Consider the following 24921-nt stretch of genomic DNA (forward strand, 5'->3'; position numbering starts at 1 on the left):
TGACATCTCGCCCGGATGTCGACCGTGGCGCTGCGCTCGAGTCTTCGGGACGTATCGCGCGCGCGCGCCGGGATTCAAGACCTCTCCGGGACGTCCTATCGAAGGGTGAGCACATGTTTCTTTCCGTCTGTCGGCTTCCTTTGTTTGGAGCTCGCTCGGGCTTCGTCAACAGCGCCCGCGGCGAACGCTTAAGGTTGGTGCACACCGGCGACTAGCAGCGGTCGCGCGACCATTCGCGACTGGCGACCAAAAAGCGACTGATGTTCACACCGACAGAGGCTGCATGCGAGCGACCGGAAGTCGCAAAACCGGAGAGTCACGTCCGGATCTCGTTATGAGCGAGAACTCCTGAGACCGGCGCGATCAGCTGATCGCCGCCAGCTGAGTCCGTTCTCGCACAGCGTTCCCAACAGCGTCAAGTTCGATTCAAGCGAAGAACAAGACAATTTCAAGGTGCTGATGCACTGTGCCATGGTGTCAGCGCTGGCATCACAGATGCCTCCAAAGAAAAAAAAAGCCGGTAGTGGATGTGACCATCCTTTCGATCGCGGGAGTTGACCGGCCATGCAAGCCGCCTGCCTTCAGAGCTGCGCTGACACGACGAGGAGTATTTCCGAGAGTCGTACGTATTCAGAAACCATCCTTGAATTTCCCTTGACTTGCCACAGCCTACAATGCAGCACAAATGCGTCTCGAACGTGGAGTCTTAAGTCGTTGCCAAGGCATGAAGTACAAACGCGTTCCAAACACGCTGCGTTGAATGCGCTGACAAGTCAAGTTCAAGACAAAAAAAAGTTTCCGAATACGGGGAAAAGACAGTGCACAATTTATTTTCTCTTTACTTTGACGGTGTTTAGCTTCTTGCGAATGCCACCACGTAAATTCGACACTTTGCTCGAGTTGCTGCGGCCCGCCATCTCCAAGCCAAGTATTCCGTGGTGGCCATGGTGCCACAAACCCAGAGGAACGCACTCGTTTGTATCTGGCGGCAGGAAGCCAGCGCAATGAAAAAAAAATTGAGCATCGCTGATTGGTTAAGCAGCTTTGCGACTGCAGTCGCGCGACTGAAAAATCGGTCAAGAAGCGACTGGCCAACGCAGTCGCTTTGCGACCGTTTGCGACCGTTCGCGACTGGTTGCGACCAGTCGCAAATGGTCGCGCGACCGCTGCTAGTCGCCGGTGTGCACCAGCCTTTACCTTTCGTTGCCTTTTTCGAACGCTATCGGCCGAAGAGCGGTGCGGTGGATTCGCGCGTGGTCCTATACTCTGCCCCCTATCTCTCAAAGCCAACGCGAGCGGACTTTGCCCTCGCTCACGTGATCGGGTCATGTTGCCCCTGATGGCGAGAGCGTGCAGCATAGTCGCGAGGGCCCGTATTCCTCAGTGGCATGTCACCGTGAACCTTCTTGCCTACGAAGACGTGCTCGCGGCACCCTTCGTGTTGTACTTTTCGCCCGTGGCGGGATAAGCCTCGTTTGCTGTCCCGCCGACTTTTGCAATGGGTGCTGTACTGAGTGTTTGGTGTTGCCGTAGGCAAAAAAGTGTTGCGTCTTGTTTAAGAGCAGTACCACGGCCGCTAGATAAAAAAAAACGCAAAATTCGGCCTGCTGCGTGCCGCCGAAGCGGCGGGATGGGCCTAGTTCGCCTCGCGCCCGCTGTGGCGCCATCGCTCCTCCTATAAAGGAAACGCTTTCACGCGCATTTCTATGCGGGACAGTAGGCCGTAAATAACGCGTTTCGTAGCTGCACATCATTGTTTCGATTTTTAATCGTTATTAGAAGTGCATATTGCACCACATATGGGAACAGTTTGCACTAGGAGGGCCAATAATTCGTTGAATATAGGCCTCAATGAATGCTGCCCGTTCGCTTTACCTGAACTCTAAATAAGTGTTCTATTGCGAAAATAATTGTCCGTAGCTTTACTTCGTCCTTCAAGACGAAGCAGTCAACTATGCAAGCACTGAGGGCCCGGACGCCCTTTATTCTGAAATTAGATTTTCCTCTGTTACAGGCAATATTGCAACTGCGGCCGGTTGGGTAGGTTGGTAATAATGACTCGGTTGCCAAATCAGTTGCACATAAATTACGTTATTTATTGCGTCATCAGCTGGATTCGTTCGCCGGCGTTTCCTGGGCTGGGTGTTGTTCTTTTGCAGGTAGTGCTGATAACCACCAAACACAGTATGGACCACCGTTGGATGCAAAAGCATAATTTTAAAGATTTTGATCGTCATTCTCAGTAATATATAAAGAGCACACGACCGACCACTCACTCGGCTTCACTTGCTTCCTCTCCCTGGCGGCCCTTGCCGAGAAATATACTCCAGCCAGGCATCCCGACGCTGTAGATCGCATGGGAATTTATGGTACTGCAAGGTAACGTCTCTTCCTGCGTTCGACTTGCACAGTGGCACACAACAGCTCCGTGGCATCACACCGCTAGAAAACACGATCCACTACAAGCTCGCGCACAGTAAACACCGCACTCTAGCACAGAAAACGTGTCTAGCTTCCCACACACACGGTCACACAAAGCAGTGGTCGTGCACGAACAAGCCACACGACAAAGCACACAAACGGTCATCAATCCTGCGGCGACCCCAATGCTGCATGCACCGGCGTCTACTTTGCGTACGGCAGCAATGACGTTCCCTAGGTGATAGAATTATTCTACAGCCAGGCATCACGATGCTGTAGATTTCGGGCGAATTCGTGGTACTGCAAGCTAGCGTCTCTTCTCGCGTTTGACTTGCACAGTGGTACACACAGCAGCACAATATACTTGTTGCATCACACCGCTAAAAAAAAAAAAAACATCTGCACACGCGCACACTATAAAAACTGTCCTCAAACACGGGAAACATAAGGTATACTGCCCCACACATGATAGGACAAAAAAAAAAAAAGGCAGATCCCACGTACAGTGGGAATCGATGATATGCGAATCACGAATGAGGAAGGTTGATATGTCAGTTTAAAATCACCACAACGTTACGAGGTGGAGGTAAATTATGCCGTACACGACTTAATTCCGTGTCATGATTATCATGCTTGGATGTGTCGTTTACCTTCATCTATTCACATCACGTGATGTCAAATTTAGTATATGTGAAGCTAGCGGAACGGCCGCGAGTACGTTATGAACGTGGCATGTTGTCATGCTCTTGCATGACACGCGTGTCATGATTATCAAGTTTCCACCAGTGATATACCTTCATCTATCGACGTCATGTAAACCCCGATTCGGTATATGTGGAGCTAGCGAAATGGCCGCGAGTGCATCATGAAGGGCCCAATATACTCCATCGTGATGTTGACGCGCGCGCACGCTGAGCACAGCGACGCTATACGTTAGCAAAACGCGAGAACTCTATAGTCTCTCGCCAGGCGCGACCAGCGTCCATCGGCGCGGCCCGATGGCAACTGGCGCGAGTCAATGCGTTACCCAGACAACACTGTGTCTGCCTCTTTCCGTGATGGAGGGACGCCGGACGCGCTGAAACGCGCATGCGTTAAAGCAACGCCTCCTCTAGAAAGATGCCTGCCGCATGAGAAAAAAAAAAAAAACAGCTGCCACACCCTTTCCCTCCTTCAATTTAGAATGTTCTCGGTCACTAGCGTCACCTGTGGCGGACGGTGTGGCAACGCAACACTTCGCATAGCCTCTGAAACAGTAGTGTACAGTTGCAGGTCTCGAACAATTCTCGACTGACGCGCCCCTATGGGCCGCAGATGAAAAACGCTTAGCTGGTACCGCCCGTCGCCGTGATGATAGTGTCGGTCGCAAGCGCCACCGCATGGTGTTTGTTTAAAAGTGAAAGCAGGCCAACTCCGCTGGTAGCGCGAGCCATTCCTCAGGCATCTTTCTAGAGGAGGCGTTGGTTAAAGCAACGCAGCGAGGACCGGCGCCTGGCGTGGCAACGCCTGCGTGACACGACAAAACGGACGCCGGTGCGCACGCACGCCGTGTCACGTCGAAGTGTATTGGCAGTTTGACTGTGGCAAGTAGTCATGTCACATGACACGCATCTCATGATTGTCATGTTTGCACCAGTCACATACCCTCGTCATCCATTGACGATGCATGTAATACCAAATTCGGAATATGCGAAGCTAGCGAAACGGCCGCGAGCGCAACATTAGTGGGGCATGCATGTTACGTGACACGCATGTCGTGATTATCACGTTTTGATGTGTCATTGACCTATGTCGTCCGTTCGCGTCACGTAATACCGAATTTGGTACATGTGAAGCTAGCGAAACGGCCGCAAGCACATGATGAGCGTAGCATGTAGTCATGTTTTTACATGACACGCATATTATGTTAATCATGTTTGTACCAGTATCATACATTCGTCCACGTACAGTAATACCAAATTTTGTATATGTGGCGCTAGCGAAATGGCCGCGAGCGCATCATGGGCGTGGCATGTATTCATGTTGTTACATGACACGCATGTCATAATTTTCATGTTAGGGTCTGTCGCTTGTGTTCGCCATGCAATCATGCCATACCGTACCAGTTTTGCAACATGCCTGTGAACGAGACCACCGCAAGAGCAGCAAGACCATAAAATGTAAATCATGACATACATGTCATGATTTTCATGTTATGGCTAATCAAACATGCTCGTCATACAGTCATGTTATGTCATACCAAGTTTGGTATCGATACCATAATCCAAACGGCCAGGAGAGATAAAAGTCGTTGCAGCTACACAGATAGATACGCTTAAAGTCGCCGCAGTTCGCTAAGAAATGATTCGCATTTAAAAATCACGAGAAAGCATACGCGGTCACGCACAAATCCTCACACACCCACATTGAAACACGAAGTACCGTTCGCTTTGACGGGTGGAGCGTCAGCGCCCTTCTCAAAAAAGCGGCCGGAACTGTCAACTCTGTCCAGACGCGCTCGCCCATTGACGGCGACGCGACGCAGCAGGCCTCACTTCGTTTTCTATCCAGCGGCCGTGTGCAGCAGTTGTTGTTGTTGTTCTCCTATTGGTAGTGGCGCAGCAGTGTTAGTCACGCGAGGCGACGGTGAACGCGCCCGGCGGCTCGCCGAGACCGAACCCACGCTAGTGGCTGTACTCCTTAGATACGTGTACACTACCAAATTTACGCGTTGCCACGAAAAACTTGTTGCTATATATATTTCATTGTTTAACCCGAATGGCATAGTTCGAAATATGCCAGAGCCTGCATGCCTACGAGTTAGGCTTAGAAACCAACTTACCAACCAATGGACGCTTATGCTATTGGCTGCTTATACTCGCCTCTATTTGTTTCATTGGAACGCATGAGGGTATTCGAAAGATGGAAAAAGAGAGAGGGGGAGAGCCAGTATGGCTCGCCAGCACGACTCCCTATCCCCAGTGTTGGGTAGCATACTGGTCGCCAAACTGGTTAACATCCCTGCCTTTCCTTCTCCTCCTGTTCCTTCATTGAAAAGCACGATTTGAAATTTTCTATTAATAAAAGGAAAAAAATTTATGAAAGCAAGATGGCTACTATTTCAATATGCGCGCCCTCCGTGTGATTTTTTAGGGGCGAAGCTTCATAGGTTCGAATCATGTCTGCCGTCGTACCTCGATGACGATCAAGAACGAGCGCATTCCAGACCACACATTCCGCCATCGAGGCACAGGATATGCAAGGAACCCACTATTGCCACGACAATGAAGATGATGACAAGGAAGATCGCGTACTACTACACTTGTATATGCGCAACGGTGCGTTTCAAATGACTGGAAACAGCCGAAAACCACCAGAGGAGCTTGTACAGACGTCGTCTTTGCCAACTTCAGGCTAGATTTGATACCGCAAGACAGTAAGAATGCGGGCAAAACGAAATCTATAACTCAACACAACATACCATTGATGACCAACAAACATTTTGTACACCCAGTTGTAGGAAACCTGCGCCAACTGGAAATTACTGCGGCATACAGCTCCCATAGGGTCTTTTTTTTACTGGTTTGCGCCATGTCTGCGCCATGAGATAGTTTCAAAACCGAAAGTAATGTTGACAGCATGCAACATGAGTGGATATATTACATGATGGTCGCCGTCTTGTACACTTGCGCTGCTGCAAAAGCACGGAATCGGCCGATCAATTATATCGACTTCCGCGAGATTGCGGTGGTGCCTTTGCTATTAACCATTGGCCAAGAACGAAGGCTGTGAGGCGACTACCGAAAAGCGCGCCAGTATGACTTACCGCCGACAAAAGCCTACGCGTGTGGCGTAACGCCGCCTTTAGCCTGCTGCACGGTTTTAATAGCCGCGCTGCCGCCTCAGTTGTTGTGCGGGACCGTAATCAGCGTGCACCGCGAGGTGCACTGCTTTGCAGATACAAAAGCAGCTCGCTGTTGCAGAGTTGAGTGTTGTCAATCGCGGGCACCAAGACTGCAAAGCCTAGCAAACACTTTCATGAGGCGACGACCCAAACACGCCTCTCTCCGCCGCCAGGGCTGCTCACGCAGCAGGCTTGTCGCCGCATCTGTGCGCGACGTGAAGCAAGCGGCTCGGCACGGTGTGTACGCCAAGTAAGCGAAGCAATGCACTCAACTAGCCAGACGATCGGCTCTCTGCTACCGTGCCGCGTCTCAAAAAATAATAGTAGTAATACATATAAATAAAATAAATAAGTAATAGTAGTAAAAAATATGGCCGTTTCGTCGCCATGTCAGTCGCTGCGTTGGTTGCGTATCCCGGGCTGCGCGCAGTAGTTTCGAAATGCTCTTTGGTGTCGCAACCGCATACCATCGGATGGTCGTTCGAAAGTGCCAATCATTTCTGATTATTGGGGGGGGGGGGGAATGAAATGGCTTCGTGGCGGGCATCCGCTTCAGGCAGTATCTGCTGTGGCACTGCATTTATTCCATCGGCGATAGCACACGTAAAGAATTGCAATCTTGAGGAGCATGATTCGAACTATTAGCCGTTAAATATAAAAGGTCGTTTGTTTTCGTTATATGGAGAATATTGTGTCGTAATGTCGCGTGGGTTTAATTAAGCGACCGCATTTAGCTGGCGAGCCACGTAGAAGCGCTTGAGTACTTACATTTCTGTACATACTTGTAAAATAAAACCTAGGCCGCTACTTGTGATCCGGATATCTACACTACACCGTCCTTGTCTTGTTTTCGGATTAGCGCTGTCATATACATATATCGCACAGACCCGCGCTGTAATTTCCAAAATTTTGGCATAGGCTGCTCGTTTCTTTTCCGAGGTGTTCATGACAGTTGGCGTTTTCACTCGAAGTTTTGTACTCCGAAACCTCAAATAAGCAGATTTTTTTATGAACATCTCGATATTATATTGTAGATATATTTTATCGCAAAAGTAGATAGGAGTTGGTTGTTACTGGCTGCCTGTTTACCATGCCCTTTATTTGATAGGGTGCGCTGTATTTTTAGATTACATATCCGAATACATCTGCTCTTGAGCGTTATTTGTCTGATGCTTTTACATAGTGAAATTATGCGCTTTTGAATTAACTGTACATGTATGTGTCAACTACATGGCCATTTCTCAAAAAATAAAAGCTTGGATTATCTCCCCGAAGGTAACCCTGATGGGATGCGAAGCAGCAGCGTTTCGCACGGTTGGCGTCAAGGGTTGAACGGCGCTAAGGGCCGTTCCACGCGCTTCCCGCACAGCCGCAACGCACGTTCCGGTACCCCTACCGCACGCAAGCGGGGTCAAATAAGCCAATTGGAGACGCGGCGGAGGGTGAAAGAGCGCCTGCAATCTTGAAGCCAGAAATTGATCAATGGCCATTGTTCTTGCTGTGGCTCCCGCTGCTTTCGGTCTGCTGCTACTAGCGCAGTAAAGCCGGGCAACGTCGTGCACGGCAACAGTGACGTGAGATGGTCCGGTCGGTCTGCTTATTGAGGCGGGTAATTTGAAGTGCGCTAACCCGATGCGGGGCACTAAAACGTGATTTTATTTCAAAATAGGCCGTTCCTTGGCACGAAAGTAACACTATGAGGTTTCTGAACCGCCATTTCAACAATTAGTGTCGACTTAATAGTTGGCTTTAGTGTCCTTTTAAGGACTGGCACTTTGTAGTGAAGGATTTAATTTTCACTCGTGCCTTGATTGTAGCCACCAATCAGATAACCTCCTCTTAGTTATTTGTGCCCGTTTAAAGTCTATTGTGTCCTCCCTGCCCCTAAACCCCAGTGCTTTGAAAAACCTTGCGCCATCATCCTGAACTATAGGGTGAAGCCCATATACAGAACATTATCAAGTGTTCGGCAGTTTGCTCCTGCTTTCCACACGCACTGCTTACCGTGTCTACCCCTTCGTATTTGGCTCGATAAGTCTTGGTTCTATCTCCCTCATTACCGCAGATGTCTATCAATCCCTGCAAATCTTTCTTGTTGTTAGCCATTAGCACTATATTCTCTGCGTACATAAATGCTGATGGTGCCTGTTCAATGAGTTTTCCTTGTTTGAAGAAAGAGACGCTGAAGCCAAGTTTACTCCACTCTAAATAGGCCTCTAATCCCTGTAGATACATCATGAATAACAAGGGGCTTTTCCCATACCCGTTTTCCCCATTTTATAATATACCTTGTTAATTTTATAGATATCCTTTAAAAGCTTAGTGACTCCATCTTCCACACCTAGTGTGTCCAGTATTCCTTACAAGTCCTGTTGAACCACGCTATCGTACCACGCCCCCTTAATATCCAAAAATCAACGTGAACGCGCAGCAGCACCCTACTCACCGGGTCAACACCTGCGGCGCGTGCCACGTTCGTACGGAGGGACAGCGTTAGGCTTGTCAACACAGCTGCCTCGAATGTAATAAAATTTCTTGGGTTCTTCAGTGCGCATTGTATTCGTTGCCAAGGCCGGGTTTGTGATGAAATGACAGCCTAGGAGATGCAGATAGATGCTGGTTTTGTAAAAATCTCCTATCTTGGTCACCAAAAAAAAAAAAAAAACGGGTGACGTGTACCTTTTATAGTTCTTATTGATATTATTATTTCCCTTTTTTAACGTAGGTTGACCACAAGATCAAACTACTTTAGCCAAACGGAGCGCGTCACTCCCATCGTTCCTATAGTTTTTGGAGCTCCAGCCACGATGTCACCGCGGGGGCTCGATATATCCCGCGTGCGGCGGAAGTCGCCGTGCTGACCGTTTCATGGGAGCGTGGGTGCGTTTACATACGAAGATGACCTGAAAATACTCCCCGCGAGCGTGCCAGAATCGGGCCTCATTCATGGCCGAGTGGTGCACGTTCCGTCAAAAAATCTCGAGTGTTATGGCTGCCCGTCGGGAGCCGCTTCAAGCCCCTGCATCCGAGTTGCCAATCTTGAAAGCAGACTTCCTCCTCCCTGCGATCCGCGCCCGCCCGCTAGTCGGTTTTTGTTTTTCTCTTCCTACAAATATAGCGCGGGCGTCCTTGCGAGCAGGCGGAAGAGGCCACTGCCAGCTGAAGCGCATCACAGTGTTTCAGTTTTCCGGTGAGTATGCAAACTCTGCGCGGCTGCTGCGGACCTACGGGACTGCACCGCGTCCATGTCTAGGTTCTAGCTCGGGCACGAGTCGCTGGCGGCAAAAAAGGGTGGTTTCGTCGTCACTTGCTTTGGTGCTTGTTGGCATTCCGTCAGAGTCACTTGAAACCTTTGCGCGGCGAGCCGTTCCCAGCCGCAAAAAAGAAAGCGGCTGCCGGGTCTTTTAGTTTTGGGTGGGAATCGGCAGCCTGCAGCGTCCTCTGCGAAGCTTCTGGGCCAATTCTATTTTGGGTGGAGGTCTATTGTTGTCTCTCTTGTCTCCGGCTCAGATCGTTCTTGAACTGCTACAGGTAAGTGGCTACAGCTAAGTTGTTTAGCTTTGGTTATCGGCTAGCTGCGCTTGTAGTTTTCGATGAGCGTTGTTAAGAACGCAGTTTCAGTTTCATTACTATTCGTGATATTAAATAATAATATGTCTTACTCACGTCAGGCGTTTTTATGCACTTTTAAGAATAACAACGGTGGTTGCTTTCTTTTTCTTTTTGCCCGCTTCTCTTGATTGATATTTCATTCGCTAGACCACAAATTAAGGTCTCTACCAGTTAAATTTTGTCAAACAAGCCATGTAGCTGTAAATTTTGACGCTGTACGAAATATCAAGCTGAATATTTAACCAGCGCAAACTCTTCAACTATGCAGCTAATGAAAAAGCAAAAAAGAGGGAGTGTAACAAGTCCCCCAGAGCAAAAATACTCCGGCGGGGACAAGTGGGCTGCTCATATTTACATATTCCTTATTTAGCCGCTCGGAAATCGAGACAAGCCAGCCACAAGCCGAGTGACGTTAGTGCGGCGGGTTGCGGGCGATTTTTTATGCCGGTAGTAGTAGTGCAGCGCACTTTGTCGGCGCTTATTAAGGGTCTTTCGACCAAAAGCAGCGTGAGAATATCCGCAGCCGTATTGGTGCAACGTCAGAAAGAAGCTCGAGCTCTGCACGTGCGATCGCCATCGGCTAGCAACACTTTCGGTCGCCGTGTTGCATTCCGTCAGCCGTTCCTGTCAGGATCCCGTCTTAGCGCGAGCCAAACGATGTCGGAGTGCAGCAGCCTCGAAAGCATTCCCGAAGTGAAGCTCGACAACGGACGCTTCAAGTACGTTCTCATCAAAGTGCACGACAAGACTGACCCCAACCGAAGCAAGCTGCTGGTGCGGGGATCTGCATCGGCCACGTACCATGCGGATATTTACGAGAGGGAGATGAGCAAGATCGAGAGCAACAGCGACTTCGAGACGGAGTGCTTGGGTGGCGGCAGGATTATCCACAATCCGGACTGCGGCGAGATCAAGGTGTTCGGATACTCCCAGGGATACGGCCAGGCGGATCACAGCAAGGCCGTGGAAATACTGAAACGCAACTTCCCGGACTACAAGTCCATTACGTGGTCCAATGAGGGATACTAACCGTGACGTTTCTTCGCAATGTATTGCCACATGTATAGTCCAACTAGTAATTTATAATAAAGTAGCAAAAACACCGTTTTCTGCACCTTTTTCTCGGAAAAGCACCCGCCTAGGCTGCGCTAGGCGTTATTTGGTTCATGCACACATCTAAAGCGAAAGCGCAGATTTCGTCGCTGTGACCGCTGTTAGAGCATCCAGCCAGTGACTTGGATGAGAAATAATATTGATTTCAGCATCACAGTGTGCGCGTTTGCTACCGTTATGACCAAAGTGACTTCTATAAACAAGATATTGACTTAGCTAAGATGTTTAAAATAGAATGAAACGTCATAGTTTTTTTTCACGTTTAAGTCTGTTATTTTATTGTTTATAGGGTAGCTGTGATTGTTGCTCCTAGCTGCAAGTGGTCTTTTATTATAAGCCTTTGCTCTGTAAACTGTGTTTAAAGTGCCAGACCGTGAGTATTTGTGTATTGAAATCATGATCAATAACACTGCTTTCAGCCAATCATGTCAGCATTGAGTGGTGTCCCAGATGTGACCTTGGAGGTTGGACGTAGCCGGTATATACTGTTGAAAGTATACTTGAAGGAGGACGAAGAAACCTACAAATACGTCGTCCGTGGCTCTGTTCTAGCTGCTAACCATACAGAGGTAAGGACAGTGGAAATACTTCAAGCCTGACTGATGCTAAGTAATAGATTATCACCCACAAAGGATGTCATCTCTGCTGTATGACTATTATTTTTCTATCAAGGTAACATTTGTTAATCGAAGCTTAACCAACACAGTCCACCAGTGGTTGAGCTTGCTGTAACTATAAAGGTTAATGCAGGTGATAATAACCTACTCCCACTGCATTTCCTCTTATTTTGTGTGTGGTATGCTGTGCCATTATTGTTGTTTTAGGTGCAGGATTCAACAATCTATGCGACGAACTCACTGCGTAACAATCACTGCTTTATGCACTACCGGTGAACTCTGGGGTAGTGCTTAGAGTTCGAATCGCATTTGCAATGCTCCACAAAGGCTTTTTCTTCCACTGTATACCGTAATGCATTGTCTCAAAGTTGCCAGCATCAACCAGTGGCATCAAAATGGGTCAGCAATCATGCATTCGGTGTATTGCTCATAAATTGTTCAGTACCATACTTGCCGACACTGGAAAAACTTGAAGACAGATGACTCATAGGTCAAATAAAAGTTACGGCCTGCATTAACCTGTTATGCTGGCATGCCTGGCCCTGGCTGTGAGCAGTAGGAAAAGAAATGAAGTGGTTCTTACACACAGTATGCAAGATGCTTTGTATGTGCTGCATCATGAGCAAACAGTACTCTCTATGTTGTTAACATAAGCAGAAATATCTGGCTACTTTACTTGTGCATCATTGTAGAAGTTTAAGGTGCACTGCGCTGGTGTAAGGATACATCACAAAGGTCACAGTTGGGTCATAAGTGTCAGGATAGTATAAAAAAAGTGTGCACGTAGTTTGTAATGCTCTTCCGTAAATTAAATGTAGTTCCACATAGCATTACACTGTGAGGCACATTACAACATGTCATGCACATATCCTCGAACTTGAGCAGTTGTGCCTAATGCGAGTTGCAACATGCTGCCGGTGGTCAAAGCAGCACCAACACATCATGGTAATGCCGACATAGAAAACAATCAGTGATATGAAGACTGTTTCAAGTAGTGGTATACCCAAAGCTGATTTTACATTTGCTGGTGTTACTGCGTAGGCTTGGGGCCCTTTCAGCCATGGTCACCGTCTTTCAACTCATATGAAGCATCACTGTGTCGATGAGTGGCCCTTGTGAACTTTGTTCTGGCCAGACACTGACAACGTCACGTTTCCTTCCTGTACAGGCCGTCATTTTATGAATGCTAGCATTGAATTTCTCTCTGGTAATTAAATGAGAATATGATGCATCAGTTGTGAATTATTTTCTCACTTTGTTGCTATGAATGGTGAAAAAAAAAGTGACAACGATATTCTTTTTCTGTGCACGCAACTTAGCCATCTACATTTTGCAACTATATATGTCTGGTAGGTTTGATATGCTGTCTGGAGTTGAGTAAGGCAAAACGTAAAACTCTTGTTAGCTCTTTGCAACTCAGCACTATTATAGCAGCATATAATAGAAGCATACCTTCTGGTGAAGTATTCAATATCAGAACACATAGTACTTCGAGTGTGCAACAGCAGTGGAATGCTGAGAGATTTCAGAGTACAAGAGCAATGTGGGAAAGTGCGATGAATGGTAACTAGTCTCGTAACCTAAAATGTCTCTATTGTGCAACTTCTCTATAATAGGAGAATAGGCAATCAGGCAGCATCGTATTGAACAATATAAACATTTACATGAAACTAGCTTATGATGAAGTTGGATATGCAGACTTTGACCTATGTTGAAAGGCCAAATTGTCATTCACCTTAGAATAACACAAACTTGCAAACAAAGCTCTTTCATATTTCCCAGACAGAGACTTTTGGCTTGACAATTTTGACATGGAGTGTGGTGTAGAAGTTTGTAGCTTATTTTTTTAGCTGCATGACAGTTCTCTCTTTTCACTTTGTCGATTTTGGCAAAATTGATGTGCCAGACCTGTACCAACTGCCAAATCATGATAAATACTGTGAATTAGAGCCTTGCACAAGCCGCATTTCCAAGCTCGAGAGCTGCTCAGACCTACTGACTGCATCGAAGGCCTGCCCTTGGCGTCAGAGAGCTGCAAGCCCGCCCAGCTCGGCCCTGTGTACAAAAACAAAAGCCCGTACCCGATACGGCTCGACATTATGAAGGTTCGCTGTGGAGACAAGATGTCGTTTTCCAATTGTGGCATGTTATAGTATTGAACATACCAAAGTGAAACATAAAAAAATTTAGACACACGTGTGTCACTATATACACAGATTACAAGTTGTCAGGAAAAAATTAAAAGCTGTCCAATGAGTCGGGCTTCAACACATGCTGCTCACTGCTGATACTGGTAGCTGAAATTGCCAATACCTTTTTTGCAACATAGTAAGCTTGGAAAACTTAGGCTTCCTGTTCTGTCAGATTCAGGACAAGAAGATTATTCCAGGTATAATCACAACACTCATCTTGTGTGTTCGTTATGTGCTGGAAAGCAGTTGCAGTTCAACATCCACATTTTGGGCTTGGTTTGGACTTAACAACCTCATAAACAATGAAGCATCTAGATCCTGGCCCGCGCCTGAGATGAAAAGACATCTACCGACCCGAGGGCTCGTGCTTTCGGGCAACCCAGAGCCTATGCATACCTCTATTGTTAATGCAAACATTTTGCTTGTAACAAATTTTATATTGATTAAACTGAACAATCAAAAATGTGTTGCCGTTACCAAGATATGAATTCTCTTGTTTTCTGAGAAGTGCTGGCAGTAGACACTGTATAGACTGACCGATCGTTGCATCTTAGCCAACTGACTTAGCTTCGTGGTTCAAGCACATACCATGCTATTTTTAGTATAAACTTAAACTTGGCACTTCGTAGTGCTTGCAAGACTGTAGCCTGAAAAAAAAAATTGTACTTTAAAGTATTCCTTTGAAATCCAAACTTATTATTCTAAACTTATTTATTTTTCTGTGAAGTCACTTCTGTAACCATTCCTTAAAGGATGTAAGCATTTATTCGCATTTACTGCAATGCAGATTATTTACTTTATTGCTACAAAGCCTTGCACTTACAGAAAGGAACAGACTGCCAATTTTGCTGGTACTTATTTTCTTTAGTGCAGTGGAGAGCTTACAGATCAAAGTGCCTAATAACTGGATGGTAACTTAGGAAACAGCATGAAAGGCTTAAAATCACCATTTTTCACTCTGTGTCAAATGTGTAGTCACACACAACACATCCTACATAGAGTAGGTGATAAGCACGGTAGCAGCTCGTGTTTGTGCCCGGCAGTTTGCTGCACATGCACCGTGGCTCGACACGTTCCACTAGTTGCCACGAATGCAGTGTCACTTCTCTGTGTGAACTGCTTTTAGCTTGCAAGCAGCGCATAATAGGGTGGAATGGATAATAATACATACCCTAATTTTGATCCCTTGTTTGGGTGTGCATGCAAGCGTCGGACTACTTACAGCAATGTGAACAACTCCTGAATCCAGCTTCAATTCCGCTAGGCTGCCTGACCTTCCCTTTTTCTTGTGTGTGTGTGACTTTAACATGCAATGTGAAGGTATGAATTGTACTCAGATCGCAAGAAGGATGTGTGAATCTGGCGCTATAAATTATGGTTTAGTCACATGTTCTAACCAGATGTTAATCCTGGTAATTAGGAAGTGGTGTTTTGTATTAGTACACTATGCTAGGAATTCTGATGTTCCATGATATGAAACGGAACATTTCAGGTTTGCTTTTTTATGTGCACCTGAACGAGGGCTTAAAGTCAGGTTATGTATATTGTTATATATATTCGCTCTATTCTGTGCTGCTTGCAAAGTAAGAGGAGTTCAGGAATGGTTTACTGAAATGTTTGCTTAAAAGGAATCCATTGCTATAAGCAAACAAGTAATATCCAATTCATTAGCTATCCTACATGCAAGAACAAAGAGTTTAAAAATCGTAAGCAACAGGAGTAAGAGTTAGCCTACATCTACATTGTACACATTGTGTGAAAAAAGCATGGGGCTTTATTTATTCTATTTTTACATATGTGGGAGCGAAAACAATAGCATTCTGTTTGGTCTTTTGGCCAGTGCTATTGTCTTCCTCATGAGTGGCAAAACTAAATTTCGTGAGACCTGAAATAATCTGTGTAAAAGATAAGGTATAGCCTGTTTTGATTCACGAAGATGGCAGCATGTTTCTTGCTAAGAGCTATAGTTATCCTGAATGAATGCAGTTGAAACTCAATCTTAGGAGACCCAATCTTACGAATTTCCTGATATAACAAAAGAATTTTGATTTACTGGTAGGTGTGTGTGTGTATATATATATATATAGGGTTCAACATTGTCATCAACTTAAATTAATGAAGCTATCGTGGCACTAAACCAGATTTAATGAAGCTTTCAAGGAAAAAAATGTGCAAGAAATTCAGTTATTTATCTTAAATTTTTGGCTGATGGGTTTTTTTCTCCAGGCATGCATTGTAAAGCTATCATGTCGAAATATCTAGCTGCCATAGTTACAGTTCAGCTTCATTTTGACCAAACTACACACAGAGCCCCTGCAAGCAACAACGGGCTTAGCAGTTGGAAGCACCGTAGCACTAGAGCTGGTGGTGGTTTCTTGTCCCTGTGAATGCTCTCATAGAAATGAATGGTTATTTAGTGGTTTATGTGACAGATAGAACTGATCGTTTCCTTACAACGTTCTTGCTCTGCTTTCTTGCACAATCACTGCATTCGTTCTACACGTCTTTGCGCGTTGACACCTAGTTTCAGGGGATTTGCCTCGCCTGTATTGCTCAGGCATGAGAGGCCTCACATCCAAGCTGCCCTCGTGGACTTCACAGGTGCACAGGCATGTGTTAGTGGAAAATAAAATGTACGTTTAGTAAAACTTGTTGTTGAGCTAGTTGGTGCATGTTACAAAAAAATTAGACAGTGCAAACAACCAGGGAACAATAGGCAAAAGGACGAGGGAGCACGTTCTTCAAATCAAGAACAATCTTTTGACACATCTGCCTGCGGTGCATGTGGATGTGAGATGTCACCATTCTAGGTAGAAGCAAGGAGGTGACTGAGGGAGAGATGCTAGAAGCATACCTTACCAGGAAGAAAAAAGATATCTGGATTAGCGATACGTCAGTGGTACTGCGTTCAGCTGAATTCGATTTTTTGGCAGGTTTCTTAACTAGCATGTACATTGAGAATGTCCGACTGTACGGAGACATACGGTATTGTCAAAGGACGAGCGACAGAGACTTCTTCAGCTGCTAGCCGAATTCCGCGACTGCTTTTCAACGACATCACGAGTTGGTCGAACACCTTTGACAAAGCACCGAATAATCACCGAGGACACGGTGAGACCTATTCACCAGAACCCTTATCGTGTAGCTTCAAAGGAACGCGAAGCCATACAACAACAAGTCGCGAAAATGCTTGCAGATGACGTCATTCAACCGTCACAGAGCCCCTGGGCATCGCCTGTAGTGCTAGTAAAGAAAAAGGACGGCACCCTGCGTTTTTGCGTGGACTACAGGAAGCTGAATCGGGTGACCAAGAAAGATGTGTACCCGCTCCCACGTATTGATGACTCCCTTGACAGACTTCGGCACGCTCGCTACTTTTCTTCCATGGACTTGAGGAGTGGTTACTGGCAGATCGAGGTAGACCCAAGAGACCGAGAGAAAATCGCTTTTGTGACCCCAGATGGTTTATACGAATTTAAAGTCTTGCCTTTCGGTTAGTGCTCCGCGCCCGCAACTTTTCAAAGGCTTATGAACACGGTACTTTCGGGATTGAAGTGGAAGACGTGCCTAGTCTATCTGGACGACGTTATAGTGTTTTCGACCACTTTTGACGAGCATCTCAAAAGGCTGGAAGTTGTTTTACGTGCCATACGGTTCGCGGGCCTAACATTGAAACCAGAAAAGTGCCATTTCTGTTTTCACGAACTTCAGTTTCTCGGTCACGTCGTCAGCAACGCAGGCGTCTGGCCCGATCCTGGAAAAATTGCCGCCGTCGCACAGTTCCCAGTACCCTCCAATAAGAAGGCTGTCAGACGCTTCCTAGGCCTTTGTGCCAATTATCGCTGGTTTATCGCAGACTTCGCCCGCATCGCGTCGCCACTAACTCGTCTCACAAGAGATGATGTTGCCTTTGAGTGGAAAGAAGAACAGGAGGCTGCCTTTAATGACCTGCGTCAACGTCTCCAAACGCCCCCTGTGCTCGCCCACTTCGACGAAGACGCCCCGACGATGCTTCACACAGACGCTAGCAATGTAGGTCTTGGGGCTGTGCTTGTGCAACGGCAAGAGGACACAGAAAGAGTGATCGCCTACGCAAGCCGAACGCTAACACGCGCAGAGGCTAACTATTCAACAACAGAGAAAGAATGTCTCGCCGTAGTATGGGCAGTAATGAAATTTCGCCCGTACTTGTATGGCCGACACTTCAAAGTTATTAGTGACCATCACTCCCTTTGCTGGTTAACTAATCTAAAAGATCCCACCGGCCGATTAGCGCGTTGGAGCCTAAAACTGCAAGAGTTTGACATGACGGTCGTGCACAAGTCAGGCAAGCGACATATGGACGCTGACTGTCTGTCCCGTTCACCCATTGAGTCGGCAACCCTACCCGAGGAGGAAGAAACGGCATTTCTCGGTGTCCTCGACACGACCGCCATCGCGCAGCAACAACGTGATGACACTGAGTTGCTTGGCTTAATTAACTACTTGGAAGGCAGATCTCAGAAGGCGCCAAGAGTTTTCGCAAGAGTATTGTCATCGTTTTGTTTACGGGGCGGAGTACTTTACAAAAGAAACTTTTCGTCGACAGGATCCGCCTATCTGCTCGTCATACCAGCAGCCCTTACTGCGTTCAGCTGCGTTCAGCTGAACGCAGTAAGCTGAACGCAGTAAGGTACTGCGTTCAGCTGAATTCGATTTTTTGGCAGGTTTCTTAACTAGCATGTACATTGAGAATGTCCGACTGTACGGAGACATACGGTATGTTACTTCACGTGTGTGGCATGGAGGATATATTGCCATGGTTTTGCAAGAATGTAGCGAGTCGACGCTTTTTCCTTTCGCCGATTCTTGCCCGCTGGTTTGTGTTCTCTAATTTTCTTGTGGCAAATAAAATGCTGCAGTAGCTTTCAGGTGCCACAACATTACAATTTTAGATTCTGATTGACTGAAAGATCCCTTTCTCAATTTTACAAGCTTCATGATTTAAAAAAAACAATTCGAATGCTGTCATCACTTCTCTAATCGAGTTTCAACTGTATTCTCAGACTCATCACTTTACATGGAAAGCCATTATGCTAGGTTTTTTCAAGAGGTATGAAAGGTTGCATTATGAAAGCTCAGCAAGGGTAGGCATTTTTGGAAATTACACTTGGCAAAGAAATCTTATTATTACTGTGCAACAGACTTGGAACATGACAGAATGTGTGGCTATGATGCTACATATTAGTTTGTGCCTATGTGCTAACCTGGGAATCGTGGAATATGTGAAATCTTGCATGCACAAAAGCAAGGGGAGGGACAAGGGAAATAGCACGCATTTTCTAAAAACTTGCCCCGAGTGTTACTTACTGAACTGCATGCGCACTTTAGTACAGGTGATATACTTGTAGACAGCTCACAAGCAGCAACATACCTGAACTGCAAGTGACCCAGTTTTTAATCTGGATTACATTTACACACTTTGGTTTTGATATTACCCAGGTGTATGCCGTCTCTATCGCAAGGTATTCATTAACAGGTTTCAAGACTGACAAGCAAAACCTTCGTGTACAAATTTCTTTTAGCTTGGGAGAGCATTTGTAAAATGAGTACAAACTGCATGAAGAATTGGGGGAATGGAAAAGTATGCACATGTAAGCTTCTCCCTTACCTTCTCAGGATAAAACTTCCAGTACATTTGGTACTCCAATACGCTTTGGTAGTGGGATAATTAAGACAGCAAAAAATGTTTAAAGCATGGCAATGCAAGTTAACTATTGCAGGTAAAATTTTTTGGTTATTGTATGTGAGTGGAAATGCAGACTAGTGATTTACTATGGTCAGGGGCCAGAAGGATACAGCACAGGCTTAACTTCAAGTACTTTTCTTCAGTTACGAGTTCAAGTACCTCATTTGAACTAGCAAATTATGTGTATAGCTGCCATATACTGCTTTCACTCGACACTTTCTCAAGAAGGTTATTCTCTCATTAAACAATAAGCCGTTCTTTTCGTCTGTCTAGCTTCTCAGTGTTGGGTACTAATGAGGTCTAAGAATGGTGCTATTATAGTGAAACACCTAGACATGCTGGATTACAATGGACAGTCACAAAGCTTCATTTAAATATGAAGTATAACCTTTCAGGTATGGTTTCCCTAAATACGTTTCTATGGAGTTATAACGTAAAAGTGAGGCCATTACCACTGTGAAATACTGCCAATGGAGTAAAATGGCAAATTTATTGTAAGCCTGACCTATTTGTGTGGCAACAAGACTTGGGGAGAATTACATTAGTCCATTAATTAATTCTGCTAAAGTCTGCTACAATGTGAACAAGTGGTCTACAATAACCGGACTGTTTATGAAAGCATGCCATAAATTGTTTTGTTTGACAACTATGCACAGTTTAATGCCACACAGGAGTGCAACAATGACAGCCAGGTGCAATAGAAAAGAATGGTAAGAGAAAAAAAATGTGTAGCTCATGCTCACAAAGGTTAAATGTGTTTGAGGTAGCACTGCACTTTGAAGTTTACTCTCAGACAATAGCACGTGCAGGACTAAATTGGACAAGTATAGAATAGAAACGCACAGCACTAATTAGTTACCCACTATACACAGATGTGCATGCAAGTATGTTTACTGTGCTTGGTTATGTTATTAAGTAGTAAACATCATACACTACTCTAAAGAGCAACTGTTTTGAAGCAGAGGCTTATTGCCACCTTGAAGTCAAACTACGAACATTGCACGCAGGTACTGGAGAAGGAGACCGCTGCCTTGAATGCAGCCAGCCTGGAGTGCGAATGCCTTGGCGGTGGATACATCATCCACATCCCAGACACTAAAGAGCTTAAAGTTTATGGCAACTCCCAAACCTATGGGCAAGCGGACCATGCCAAGACAACGGAGATACTCAAGAAGCAATACCCAACTTACAGCTCGATCACTTGGAGCAACGATGCCATTGTGTAACAGCATCGATTAGGCAAAGGCAGAGCCAACAGAAAATTGACACCACCGAAGAGTTTTGTCCTTTGCACTGTTCCTTCTCAACTTCCAAACACGAGGCAGCTTCTAATGACCTGCCTAGGTTGTGAATGATCCAACCAATACAGAGTGGTAAATAAAGTGAGCTGTGCCTATTAGTGTGTGTGAGTAGAAAAAAAACAGTTTATTGTACAGAGATGACAAACAAGAGCCCCCAAATGAAATGATAGAAACAATGGCCCTCCTGACCCCACATTGACTCATAATTCTTCCTTGGCCTTCTTTGCACCAGAACGGTCGAAGCCCTTGAGCTCATCAGTGGCATGTTTGGCAATGTACTTGATGAAGTCGTCATGGTCCCGGCCACCATCATACCTCTTCGGGTTCTCCTTGTCGTTCTTCGGTAGCCAGTACAAAGTAGGAAAGCTGAAAACGAGAAAGAAGTCAACTTATGGTGCCCATCCTAAAAAGCAGTGCATGGCAGGTGCCAGCATATTGTCAATTACTTACCCTGTGACTTCGAACTTTGAATGAACGTCATTAGCAGTGGCGTCCATCTTGACAATTTCGACATCCTCACCAGCAAGCTGGAAAAGAATGAAATTGTAGGCACCAGTTGCTCACTTGACTTGTCACACAAAACTTGAAAATGAATAAAATTATGTTTATAATATCAATGCAGGCTGTTGTGGACATTTTGCATTTCAACTTATAAATCCCAAACGCATGTTGATTTACGAGGTATATGTTTTCACTGAGACCCTGCTATTAGAGACAGTAGTGGAGAGCTTCAATTTTTTTTACTACCTGGGGTTATTTAAAATTATTGCACATCAACATTGCATGATACTGTAGCCTTTTAGCATCTCGCTGACATCGAAATGGGACTGCAACGTCTGGGACATAACAGACGTCTGATGTCAACAGACTAGCAACGTAATCGCTCAGCAATTGTAGCAGCTCAATTTCAGGATTGAGTGCACTTCTCAACGCCTTATATATGGCTAAAATAAGCAATGTTGACTACACTGAAACAGCGCTGTTCTGAAGATTGTTCACAAAGGCAGTAATAGTTCTGAAAACTATGTTAGCACGATGTTATGCAGTGCCAAGTCTTAAACCAAGATGTCACTCCATACAGCAAAGCTGTCAATTAGTATGGCCTTGACAGTAAAGAAAAACGAGTTGCATTCCATTTGCAATACACCCACCGTCTTGCCAACTTCTTCATAAGTAGGTGCCAACTTCTTGCAGTGGCCACACCAGGGAGCGTAGAACTCGACCAGAACATCCTTGGGGTTGTCAAGCACAAGCTCCTTGAAGTTCTCGGCAACAGCCACTTTGACAGGACCGTCGTTCTTCTCGGGCACTGGCTCAGACTTGAGATGCGCCTTAACTTTGCCAGCAATGTAGTTTTCGAGGAACTTCTCCAGGTTCTCAATGCTGAACTCGTCGGTCATGCGGAACTTTTCGTTGTTGGTGTTGCGGATGGCGACAACTGGCTTGTTGCCGTGGGATGACAGGCCGTAGTCGTCCATCTCTGCCGCAAAACTGTCCTTGTTGCTGATGGCAAAGTTGAGTTTGCCTTTGTAGTTCTGAGCCACCTTGAGGATCCTGTTGCGCCAGTAGTTGGTTCCTTAAGATGAAAAAAAAAAAAAAAAGTGCCGTAGCACACACTCAGGACCCTATATTTTTTGCTGCAGGCGCAGTTCATAGTAGAAACACTCCAGTTGGCTTGCACCATTCTCAGGTTGCATGTTCAACAGTGCATCGTCGTATGAGCTCGAACGCGCAAGTGCGTGACAAATAGGCTCAAAACAGATGCGTGGATGGCACTGCCAAAACTGGAGGGGAAAGCAGGGCGCTGTTCCACTCAATGTTGGCACTCCTACATGATCGTTGCTGTGAGCCGATTGCAGCTGCTAGTAATGGTAACACGAAAAGAAAATGCACAAGAAAAGTGATAGAAGAGAGTCAAAATGCTCAGCAAACACTACCTATATGTAACAAAAGTATGACCTGTGCATTACGACAGGCTACTGCACAGCCGATATCTTTGTAGCTACGCATAGCTTGATGGGTAATTGGTTGTTGCTGTGTGCATTTATGCAAGCTCGTCTTGCTGCTTGCAGCCACTGATACGGATCTGCATTTTGCAGCAACGATATTGACTCGAGAGTGTCAACAGGTAGCGGAAATACGGCACTTTCCACTTTGTTTCCGACAGCGACCATTGCAGATCGGTCAATGCAGGGTTCAAGGCTATTCAACATGCGATCGCACTTGTATTGCTGACGATAGTACATGTCTGCCCAAAATCAAAAGACTGAGGAATTATTGAGTTAACCTGACCTTTAACAGCTACTGTGCGAAAGAATACCGGCACATGCCAATTCACCTACCCTTAGCATTCTTTGTGTAGTCAACGTCATAATAGGCAACCAAAAGTGGGGCGTCGAACTGGTTGTAGTTGTCTTGAGTCCTGTGGCCAACCAGGCCGTGGCTAGAAGGAAAATAAAAAAAAATCAAATACCTGTTCTAGAAGTTACCGACAATGTGTGGTAAGGAACTCACTAGTTCTCCTTCGCAAACTTCTCAAGTGCTGCCTTGTCAGCAGGACCATCGTACACCACCTCACTTTCTTCAAACTTGTTCTTAAGTAACTTAGGCCTGTACAGCACAATTTTGCTGAAGAACGAAAGTATAAATTAGTAACGCACCAGTGGGAGAGAAGGGGGAAAGCTGGCACGGGAATTATTTACTTTGTGTGCCCGAACTTCTTGAGCAAATCCTTGTTGAATGTGTGGCCGAACACCCAGGACTCCCTTTGCTTGTCAGCAACTTTGAGGAAGTGCTCGTGAAGATCAACATCCTTGTTTTCGAAGAATCCTAGAATGAGAATGGTGTCAGGATCTGCCCTGCACGGATATTTATACTACAAAAATCAACGCGCGCAATCACAGGCGGCATAATTACCAACAATGACAACTTCGTCCTTGTCCAGCAGTTTCTGAAGTTCTTCAGCACTCGTGCATTCCTTCGAGCTGGGCCCGACTTGCGAGCGCATGTGCTTGACAATGCCACCTGTTAAACGGATTTCAACCTGTTAGTCCTACCCGCCGCACAAACGCCGGTTGCGTGTTAACTTACTCGACTCCCGGGGGCCATTGTACTCTGACGAGAACTCGCCCTGCTTGAAGATCTTCAGGGTGGGGTATCCGCTCACGCCATACTTCGAGCAAGTCTCTTTGCCGGTATCCGACGTGCAGTCAACCTAAAGGTGAAGTACACTTTGAGAGCCACGTCCTACGCATTAAACTCGAGATGATCATTTTTACCTTGACAAGTGGCACTGGCGGATCGTTCGTTTTAAGCACGGTGGCCGCCTTTTCATACTCGGGGGCTAACCTCTTGCAGTGGCCGCACCTGTGAATAAAATACGCAGATGGCATACAAACAACTCTGCGGTGTTGCGAAAAATCTTCGAAGACGCTGGCGGACTGGTTTTCCGCTTAGCGTGACTCACCATGGGGCGAAGAATTCCACGAGAGCTGTGTCGTGCTCTTTGATCTGAACATCGAAATCAGATCCCGAGTAGTCGAGGACATCGCTAGCTAGGACTGCCGATATAAAAGCGGCTAACAAAACTAGGTGCTTCATGGCGTGGCCCCAGCTACCGACGTGTCGCGCGAAGAAGGCAGAAGCGCCGTAGAGCCGGCTACTTAAAAGTTAAAAAACAACGTGGCTGTCGTACAGCGACGCCGGGCGAGCTGCGCTGTCGACGAGCGATTGGCTGAGACCGAGTTTGTAATTGGTGACGTTACTGCCTTAGTTGCCAGCGGCACCTGGCCATAGACCTGGCTAGCAGCGATTGTTGCGTTGACTACCCGTTTCGCCTATCGGTGACATTTCTTCGCCTACTTATTGTGATTTTGCAATATTTTGTTGCCTCCGTGGATGTTGAATAGTGACTACAACGCTTGAATTGACAATCGTTACAGCAAGTGGTTACTTTCGTTTCACCTACTGCACTTCCTTTCGCGTTTGTGGTTGCAAGTTGCAGTTTTTAATAGGTTTTACTTGCATTATGACATATTAGAGGCATGCTCAATCA

General features: G+C 46.1%; 3 protein-coding genes across 3 annotated transcripts; 2 read left to right on the forward strand and 1 right to left on the reverse strand.

Moving 5' to 3' along the window:
- Window positions 1-20965, forward strand: LOC119165824 (14 kDa phosphohistidine phosphatase). Its single transcript, XM_075865178.1, has 3 exons — window positions 1-105; window positions 11449-11598; window positions 20574-20965. Exons 1-3 carry the CDS (start codon window positions 16-18, stop codon window positions 20790-20792), a joined length of 459 nt encoding a protein of 152 aa, XP_075721293.1. The 5' UTR covers window positions 1-15; the 3' UTR covers window positions 20793-20965.
- Window positions 10292-11023, forward strand: LOC142764098 (14 kDa phosphohistidine phosphatase-like). The gene has a single exon (XM_075865177.1). The coding sequence runs from the start codon at window positions 10358-10360 to the stop codon at window positions 10943-10945; it is 588 nt and encodes a 195-aa protein (XP_075721292.1). The 5' UTR covers window positions 10292-10357; the 3' UTR covers window positions 10946-11023.
- LOC119159421 (protein disulfide-isomerase A3) lies at window positions 20963-24568 on the reverse strand. The gene is made up of 10 exons (XM_037412173.2): window positions 24334-24568; window positions 24146-24233; window positions 23958-24081; window positions 23784-23891; window positions 23570-23696; window positions 23382-23495; window positions 23210-23310; window positions 22019-22443; window positions 21318-21394; window positions 20963-21233 (listed from the first exon to the last, which is right to left on the reverse strand). The coding sequence occupies exons 1-10, from the start codon at window positions 24465-24467 to the stop codon at window positions 21068-21070; spliced, it is 1464 nt and encodes a 487-aa protein (XP_037268070.2). The 5' UTR covers window positions 24468-24568; the 3' UTR covers window positions 20963-21067.
- Between the last annotated feature and the right edge of the window lie 353 nt (window positions 24569-24921).

This window comes from Rhipicephalus microplus, chromosome 1 (genome assembly GCF_043290135.1).
Source record: "Rhipicephalus microplus isolate Deutch F79 chromosome 1, USDA_Rmic, whole genome shotgun sequence".
Lineage (NCBI taxonomy): Eukaryota > Metazoa > Arthropoda > Arachnida > Ixodida > Ixodidae > Rhipicephalus > Rhipicephalus microplus.